Source organism: Oncorhynchus tshawytscha, linkage group LG16, assembly GCF_018296145.1.
Source record: "Oncorhynchus tshawytscha isolate Ot180627B linkage group LG16, Otsh_v2.0, whole genome shotgun sequence".
NCBI lineage: Eukaryota > Metazoa > Chordata > Actinopteri > Salmoniformes > Salmonidae > Oncorhynchus > Oncorhynchus tshawytscha.
In genome coordinates this window covers 81,583,367-81,592,769 of record NC_056444.1, presented here as the reverse complement: position 1 = coordinate 81,592,769, position 9,403 = coordinate 81,583,367, and the positions used below count along the sequence as shown (strand labels likewise).

The 9,403-nt window shown below is 43.1% G+C and overlaps 1 protein-coding gene across 1 annotated transcript in view; it reads left to right on the top strand.

The window, feature by feature from the left end:
* The first annotated feature begins 4,056 nt into the window (after positions 1 to 4,056).
* Positions 4,057 to 9,403, top strand: part of LOC112241442 (S-adenosylhomocysteine hydrolase-like protein 1) — a 70,497-nt gene continuing 65,150 nt past the window's right edge. The window contains exon 1 of the mRNA XM_042299761.1: positions 4,057 to 4,556. Coding sequence (XP_042155695.1) covers positions 4,365 to 4,556 — 192 coding nt within the window. The 5' untranslated portion in view covers positions 4,057 to 4,364. The remainder of the gene's footprint in view (positions 4,557 to 9,403) is intronic.

The following is a 9,403-nucleotide window of genomic DNA, read 5'->3' as shown; positions in this document are numbered from 1 at the left end:
GGGAGGGGAGGTAGAGAGCTTCAGCTGGGTCTGAGGGAGGGAGGCAGAGAGCTTCAGCTGGGTCTGAGGGAGCGAGGCAGAGAGCTTCAGCTGGGTCTGAGGGAGGGAGGGAGGCAGAGAGCTTCAGCTGGGTCTGAGGTACAGGAGTGGAGGCAGAGCTTCAGCTGGGTCTGAGGTACAGGAGGGGAGGCAGAGCTTCATCTGGGTCTGAGGTATAGGAGGGGAGGCAGAGAGCTTCATCTGGGTCTGAGGTATAGGAGGGGAGGGGAGGCAGAGAGCTTCAGTTGGGTCTGAGGTACAGGGGGGAGGCAGAGAGCTTCAGCTGGGTCTGAGGGAGGCAGAGAGCTTCAGCTGGGTCTGAGGTACAGGAGGAGAGGCAGAGCTTCATCTGGGTCTGAGGTACAGGAGGGGAGGGGAGGCAGAGAGCTTCAGTTGGGTCTGAGGTACAGGAGGGGAGGCAGAGAGCTTCAGCTGGGTCTGAGGGAGGGAAGGAGGGAGGCAGAGAGCTTCAGCTGGGTCTGAGGTACAGGAGGAGAGGCAGAGCTTCATCTGGGTCTGAGGGAGGGAAGGAGGGAGGCAGAGAGCTTCAGCTGGGTCTGAGGTACAGGAGGAGAGGCAGAGCTTCATCTGGGTCTGAGGGAGGGAAGGAGGGAGGCAGAGAGCTTCAGCTGGGTCTGAGGTACAGGAGGAGAGGCAGAGCTTCATCTGGGTCTGAGGTATAGGAGGGGAGGGGAGGCAGAGAGCTTCAGCTGGGTCTGAGGTACAGGAGGGGAGGCAGAGAGCTTCAGCTGGGTCTGAGGGAGGGAAGGAGGGAGGCAGAGAGCTTCAGCTGGGTCTGAGGTACAGGAGGGGAGGGGAGGCAGAGAGCTTCATCTGGGTCTGAGGTATAGGAGGGGAGGGGAGGCAGAGAGCTTCATCTGGGTCTGAGGTATAGGAGGGGAGGGGAGGCAGAGAGCTTCAGCTGGGTCTGAGGTACAGGAGGGGAGGCAGAGAGCTTCAGCTGGGTCTGAGGGAGGGAAGGAGGGAGGCAGAGAGCTTCAGCTGGGTCTGAGGTACAGGAGGGGAGGGGAGGCAGAGAGCTTCAGTTGGGTCTGAGGTACAGGAGGGGAGGCAGAGAGCTTCAGCTGGGTCTGAGGGAGAGAAGGAGGGAGGCAGAGAGCTTCAGCTGGGTCTGAGGTACAGGAGGAGAGGCAGAGCTTCATCTGGGTCTGAGGTATAGGAGGGGAGGGGAGGCAGAGAGCTTCAGCTGGGTCTGAGGGAGAGAAGGAGGGAGGCAGAGAGCTTCAGCTGGGTCTGAGGTACAGGAGGAGAGGCAGAGCTTCATCTGGGTCTGAGGTATAGGAGGGGAGGGGAGGCAGAGAGCTTCAGCTGGGTCTGAGGTATAGGAGGGGAGGCAGAGAGCTTCAGCTGGGTCTGAGGTACAGGAGGGGAGGCAGAGCTTCAGCTGGGTCTCAGGTGCTCTGCAGTCTGCACAGTGAGAAAGTCAAGCTCTGCTGTCTGGATGATAAACAGCCTGTTTGGTGTGTTAGACTTCAAAGAAACATAAAAAGCATGACTGCATCCCAATAGATTAAGCATCTGTAGAAATATGCTTAAACATACAGTACCAATCAAAAGTTTGGACACACCTACTCATTCCAGGGTGTTTCTTTATTTTACTATGTTCTACATTGTAGAATAATAGTGACGACATCAAAACTATGAAATAACACATATGGAATCATGTAGTAACCAAAAAAGTGTTAAACAAATCCAAATATATTTTGGATTTTAGATTCTTCAAAGTTGCCACCCTTTGCCTTGATGACAGCTTTGCACACTCTTGGCATTCTCTCAACCAGCTTCATGAGGTAGTCACCTGGAATGCATTTCAATTAACAGGTGTGCCTTGTTAAAAGTTAATTTGTGGCAATTCTTTCCTTCTTAATGCGTTTGAGACAATCAGTTGTGTTGTGACAAGGTATGGATGGTATACAGAAGATAGCCCTATTTGGTAAAAGACCAAGTCCATATTATGGCAAGAACAGCTCAAATAAGCAAAGAGAAATGACAGTCCATCATTACTTGAAGGTCATGAAGGTCAGTCAATACGGAAAATGTCAAGAACTTTGAAAGTTTCTTCAAATGCAGTCACAAAAACCATCAAGTACAATGAAGAAACTGGCTCTCATGAGGACCGCCACAGGAAAGGAAGACCCAGAGTTACCTCTGCTGCAGAGGATAAGTTCATTAGAGTTAACTGCACCTCAGGTTGTAGCCGAAATAAACGCTTCACAGAGTTCAAGTAATAGACACATCTCAACATCAACTGTTCAGAGGAGACTGCGTGAATCAGGCCTTCATGGTCTAATTGCTGCAAAGAAACCCCTAATAATAGTTCTGATGTCTTCACAAATATTCTACAGTGTAGAAAATAGTAAAATAAAGACAAATCCTGGAATGAGTAGGTGTGTCCAAAGTTTTGACTGGTACTGTCTATTATTGAGATCCTCTATTCTTTCTGTTGAGCTTCTGTGACTCTGGACTCCAACACTGCCAACCTGTCTGAGGACCTGACCAGTGTTGAGAGACAGCAGCTTCCTGACAACACACAGAGAGGTTTGATTACCTTGAGCGTGTACTGGGCTCTTAGGGATTTAACTCTGGAGACACAGCTGAGAAGTGGAAGAATATACACTGGTACCTGGGTGTGGTCACATGGTCTGTCAAGAGGAAGAGAACCAGTGACTTTTGGGGGTGAATCCGGGTGTATTTTGTTTAGCGTTATATTATGATGATGCACTTTTCAAACATGTACCACTAGACCCACAGTAACTCCCCTCCAGAAGATCAGCTGGACTAAGGAACACTCATTATTCTCTGACCCAGTGAGTAACACATCACTACTATAGAAGAGGTTTCCCCACACCTTTGCAATTGTTGTAAACTTTTGTCCTTTTACGATATTACATGTGATGGTGTCTGTTTGGGGGTGCTGCCAGCTATTCATTCCTTTTTAGTAGACACTCTTATCCAGAGCAATTTACAGTAGCAAGTGCATACATTTTCATACCTTTTCCATATTAGTCCCCTGTGGGAATCAAACCCACAACCCTAGCATTGCAAGCACTATGCTCTACATTGCTTTATCTCCATGGTGATAGAAAGTCGACAGGTACAAACCTAGATGACCAGCCTGTGTACAATATATTAAGTGGTCTGTAAGGATGCTAAATTAATCATGCACAAAAAGTGGTTGTTTTCCATGCTATTTGATCAAAGAGACCTATTTCATTTAATGTGGATGTTTTGTGTCTTTGCCTCTAACTTTACACCTTTTGATGTAAACGTTTTGAGTACAGGGTTGTGTTCTTTCTGGATTCCATTAGAATGACATCACAGAGAAAAGGAACAGGGGAAACCACTTTTACAATTCCAACGGTTGAATCCTGCAAGATACTGTTCTTAACTATACAACTACTGTTTTGCAGCACCCCTACTGCCCGCTGCTATGAGCACCTTATGCTATAAACGAGTCAGTGTACGATTGTGATGGAGTAAAAGAGGACCGACCCTTCACCATCTTTATCTCATCAATCAGAAAAAACGTGTTTTAATTTAAGGGGTATTTTTTTGGTCATATTTTGATGCAGTCCTTCAGGGATGATAGATAAAACAAATTGTGGTTAACTAATCTCGGTTTTCAAAAAGTAAAATTATTGCTAAAGTTTGTAATTTACACTGAATCTGTCCACAGGAGATTCACGTTTTTGGATAACAAATTATTTGACTGTGAACTCTTTCGGGTAACATCTGTTCATTAAATTATACTAACATGGTGTGTAGCTATTGATACACTTCATTGATCATCAATACACAAAAAAATCTTAATTTGAACAAAATTGACTGTGGGTTAGCAGTGGTCATGATGCTTTCAAAAGTGAGACGGGTCCAGTCCAGCTCTCATTGGGCACACGTGCGGTCCCTTCACACCTTCTCGGCTGGCTATTGGCCAAGAGCCTTCCACATCCCGCCCACTCATTCAGGTGACTGATTCTAAAAAGACGCCCACATCGGATGCTGAGCTTGTGACTGAGACAACCGACTGTAACTGGTAAACCGGCAGATGACCGACAACAAGAGTTGTCGACACACTCTCCACTGTTCAGTGCTTACATGCCAACTAATAATATTCAGTATAGTAACGTTACATGGTCCATCTCTTGATTTTGCGCTCAGCAGACTGTTTCGGTTCAGAAAATCCAAACACGAAGCAGTAAAGCTCACCGGTCAACGAAAAGCGAGCAGCAGAGAGAAGACTAGCCTACCAAGTCGGACATTATCACAATTCTCAACCAAGAGGTCGGAATCACTTGAATGCGAAGATGACAGACGCGGTCGTAGACGGTAAATTGGAGCTGGTGAAACAGGCAACGAAATATGTAAAAGAGACCGAGAACGTCGCGGAAAAATATTCTGCGATGACCGTTAGCAAGAACAGCGACATGAACATGAATGTCGGTGAATTGCAGTCCGCCGCATTCACTGCGGTGCCCACTCTCAAATCTGTCAAGAAGGTAAGACCGACAAAAGCGTGAGCACTGAGCACCGTCATCAACATTCAGTACAGTATAGGATACTTGTAGGAAAACTGCATCTATGCGGTATTATGGATGGATGGGTGCAGGATCTGACTGCTGTACCATAGTGACTAATGTTTTTTAAATAAAAAACATCCTATTGCGTCTCTGACCTTCTAAAATATCAAATAAAAATTAACTTTATTAATTTTTCACCTTATGTCACCCAATGATAAATATTTTATTTATTTACTGGGAAATCCCCTGAATTTATAGCAGGACCATTATTCTTATAATGTACAGTATTCGGAAAGTATTCAGACCCCTTCCCCTTTTCCATATTTTGTTATGTTACAGCCTTATTCTAAAATTGATTAAATATAAAAAATACTCATCAATCTACACACAATTCCCCATCATGACAACAGGCTTTTAGAAAGGTTTGCAAATGTATAAAAAAGCAACTACCGAAATACTTTATTTACATAAGTATTCAGACCCTTTGCTATGAGACATGTTTTCATTGATCATCTTTGAGATGTTTCTACAACTTGATTGGAGTCCACCTGTGGTAAATTCAATTGATTGGACATGATTTGGAAAGGCACACACCTGTCTATACAACGTCCCACAGTTGACAGTGCATGACATAGCAAAAACCAAGCCATGAGGTCAAAGGAATTGATCTGGGGGAAGGGTACAAAAAAATTATGCAGCATTGAAGGTCCCCAAGAACACAGTGGCCTCCATCATTCTTAAATGGAAGGAGTTTGTAACCACCAAGACTATTCTTGGAGCTGGCAGGACAACGGCCAACAGGACAACGACCCTAAGCACACAGCCAAGTCAACGCAGGAGTGGCTTCGGGACAAGTCTCTGAATGTCCCTGAGTGGCCCAGTCAGAGCCCGGACTTGAACCCAATCGAACATCTCTGGAGAGACTTGAAAATAGCTGTGCAAAGACACTCCCCATCCAACCTGATAAACCTTGAGAGGATCTGCAAAAATGGGAGAAACTCCCCAAATACAGATGTGCCAAGCTTGTAGCGCCACCCAAGAAGACGTGAGGCTGTAATCGCTGACAAAGGTGCTTTCAACAAAGTACTGAGTAAAGGGGATGAATACTTATGCAAATGAGGTATTTCTGTTTTTTAAATTTTTTTAATACATTTGCAAAAAAATTCGAACACCTTTTTTCTTTGTCATTATGGGATATTATGTGTAGATTGATGAGTTTAAAGAAAAACTATTTAATCCATTTGAGATATAAGGCTATTCAAGACCCATGCAAGTGCTACCAGTCAGTGTCCCAGCTGAGCAGTGAGCATCTTGATCTATCTATTACTCAGACCCAGATAGAAAAGCTAATCCTCTGCATAATTGTAATTAATTAACTGCACTATTCATCAGTAGGCTACTTCAAAAACAATGACCAAACTCTACAATACTCCTAATCAGGCATGTAACTTTGGTTTTGGGTGGGACAGAATCTCTCAGGGGGGTACAGAATTGTCTCAAGCTAATTTCCTGCATTTCTACTAGGACTGTCCCTGAGAAAAATACATATTGATCCACCAAGTGTAGTCTTTTCCAACCAATTAGTCAAAAGTTTAAAATGTCTACTTTTCCACAGGCCTATATAGACACATCCTGTGTGTTTGAACTTGTACTGACCTTGTCTGATGCTTTAAGCATGATGTTTGATTAAATAATGACGACACACAAATGACTCGAGGGAGCCAGAGATCAAGATAGCCTAACCAGAAAAATAAATAAAAAACCTGTTCCCAACCCTCTCGTTGCTCCAGACGTTGCCGGTTATAAAAGGCTACACCAACAGTCGGCAACCTTTTCCATCTGCGGTGCCAATTTATCTTGCCATTTTTATCCATCTGCTCGCCCAGTTATGATTTGCATAATGCACTTTTTTTTGGAACAGTTTCATTTAATTTATAATAGTCTTTGTATCTCAAAATCATAGGACGTTGATTAACCACAGACGATCTAAAATCTAAATGAAAATGATACAACATCTAAAAGTAACTTTTATTGCCATTTGCCAACTATGTAATAATAACCTACATAAAGCCAATGCAAAAAAAACATTGCAGACAGCAGGTAGAAAATAACCAATGTTTCAACCATCTTGAATCATCTTGTATCAACTATCAACTGGGTGGCCCCAAAACTAGCACTAGCAATCTTGAGACATTGTATCAACTATCAACTGGGTGGCCCCAAAACTAGCACTAGCAATCTTGAGACATTGTATCAACTATCAACTGGGTGGCCCCAAAACTAGCACTAGCAATCTTGAGACATTGTATCAACTATCAACTGGGTGGCCCCAAAACTAGCACTAGCAATCTTGAGACATTGTATCAACTATCAACTGGGTGGCCCCAAAACTAGCACTAGCAATCTTGAGACATTGTATCAACTATCAACTGGGTGGCCCCAAAACTAGCACTAGCAATCTTGAGACATTGTATCAACTATCAACTGGGTGGCCCCAAAACTAGCACTAGCAATCTTGAGACATTGTATCAACTATCAACTGGGTGGCCCCAAAACTAGCACTAGCAATCTTGAGACATTGTATCAACTATCAACTGGGTGGCCCCAAAACTAGCACTAGCAATCTTGAGACATTGTATCAACTATCAACTGGGTGGCCCCAAAACTAGCACTAGCAATCTTGAGACATTGTATCAACTATCAACTGGGTGGCCCCAAAACTAGCACTAGCAATCTTGAGACATTGTATCAACTATCAACTGGGTGGCCCCAAAACTAGCACTAGCAATCTTGAGACATTGTATCAACTATCAACTGGGTGGCCCCAAAACTAGCACTAGCAATCTTGAGACATTGTATCAACTATCAACTGGGTGGCCCCAAAACTAGCACTAGCAATCTTGAGACATTGTATCAAATATTCTGGGCCTTCAGTTTCCAGCTCCAGTGAGCTTGAGGCAGGACACAGCTGTGGACTATTTGTGCAAAGGATAAGAGGTAATCAGGTATTTTATGATGTTTCCACTGGATCAGAGCATTACATGTTTCCCTTTTTATGCAGAGGGGTTATCAAAAGGGAGAGAGTTCAAAACTATTGTCATTCTCAATTCATTCTAAAAACAGACTTTGTTTACTTGCTGTTTGAGGTGAAGAAAAAATAACTTTGATAAGTTCCACAGCTCATTAGTGTTGGTTCGTCAAGACAGTCAGAAATACTGTCAGACATCCTCAAATGGGCACATTTATAGGCCTACATTTGCACACAGGCCAGGTAGACTAGTCCTACTTCTATATGCATAATCAGGTGTGCGTCTTTACTCAACAATGACAGGAGCGTTTCAAACAAAAAAATGAATAAATAAAAAGACAAAACTTGTAAATTAAATGAAATAAACACAAAAAAAACATGTTTCTCAAGAGTGTATCATTAGCATCTGTTGAATACATGTCTACTCCCGACAATGACATCTGTAAATGACTGTACTAGTACTATATTGAATGCATTAACAGAAATTACCATAACCAAACAAGCATGGCAGATGATAAATGATGGGAATTAACGGTAAATGTAGGCTTATTACTGGTGATTCGATAGACACAGCAAAACACTGTACACAATGAATGTTATGAAACAATGAATAGCCATGAAATGGCGAGAGAGAGCTCATTCGAGGAGAGAGAGAGAGAGACGTCCCTTGTGCATCTGGGTCACAATCCCCATATTCCTTGGAACAGTGGCATCCCCAGTGGGCCTCCTCAATGGACAGGGGCAAAATCCCACGGGTGACTCGTGTGCCATGGGGGGGGGAGTAGTATCTATTTGGTACTGCTCTAGAACAACAACAAATGTCCCAGCCTTCACATAATACAGTATGTCCCCTTTTGTGTTTTACTCTTCCAGCAGAGGAATAACATTTCTGTGTGCATGATATTCAGTTTCACCTGCTTATAGTATGTTCTATGGATGGCCTGAAACTGCAGTCTTTGATGTCTGAATTTATATGAACATGACTGGGCATTCAAACATACAGTATCTGTATCCATTTATCGTCAATATTGTGTTGTGTACTGACTGTGCACCATGACAGTGAAGCCTGTAGAGCTGTTTATGCTATGCCAGTGTAAAAAGTAGGGAATTAGCTAGGGAAACTGACAGATCAATAACATTACAATGCTATACTGAATCTAATAAAAACTCACATTGCACTGTCAAAAAAACGTCTGAATATCGGTCTTTGATCGTTTGACCTCAGGTTTCATCGTTTGATTCAAGTCTACTGTGGTGTGATTGAGGCATAAATAATACCTAAAGTAAGTGAGCTAGCTAGCTAACGTTAGCCAACTTTTGGCTAGCTCTAATGATACATCTACTGGGGAAAACTAACCAAGTTAGTTTACTTCTGTTGAAACGGGACAAAAAGGCTACAACACTGACAGATAGCTAGAGCTGAACTGGCTGTGGTAGCTACTAGCTAGCTAGCTAGTTCATTTTCTTCAGACAGAACTTCAGTCGAGAGATAATGTTTCATCCTCTAATGTTAAATATTACCTAAAGTTTGTGAGCTAGCTAGCTAACGTTAGCCATGTTTCATCCTCTAACGTTAAATAATACCTAAAGTAAGTGAGCTAGCTAGCTAACGTTAGCCATGTTTCATCCTCTAACGTTAAACAATACCTAAAATAAGCGAGTTAGCTAGCTAACATTAGCCATGTTTCATCCTCTAACGTTAAATAATACCTAAAGTAAGTGAGCTAGCTAGCTAACGTTAGCCATGTTTCATCCTCTAACGTTAAATAATACCTAAAGTAAGTGAGCTAGCTAGCTA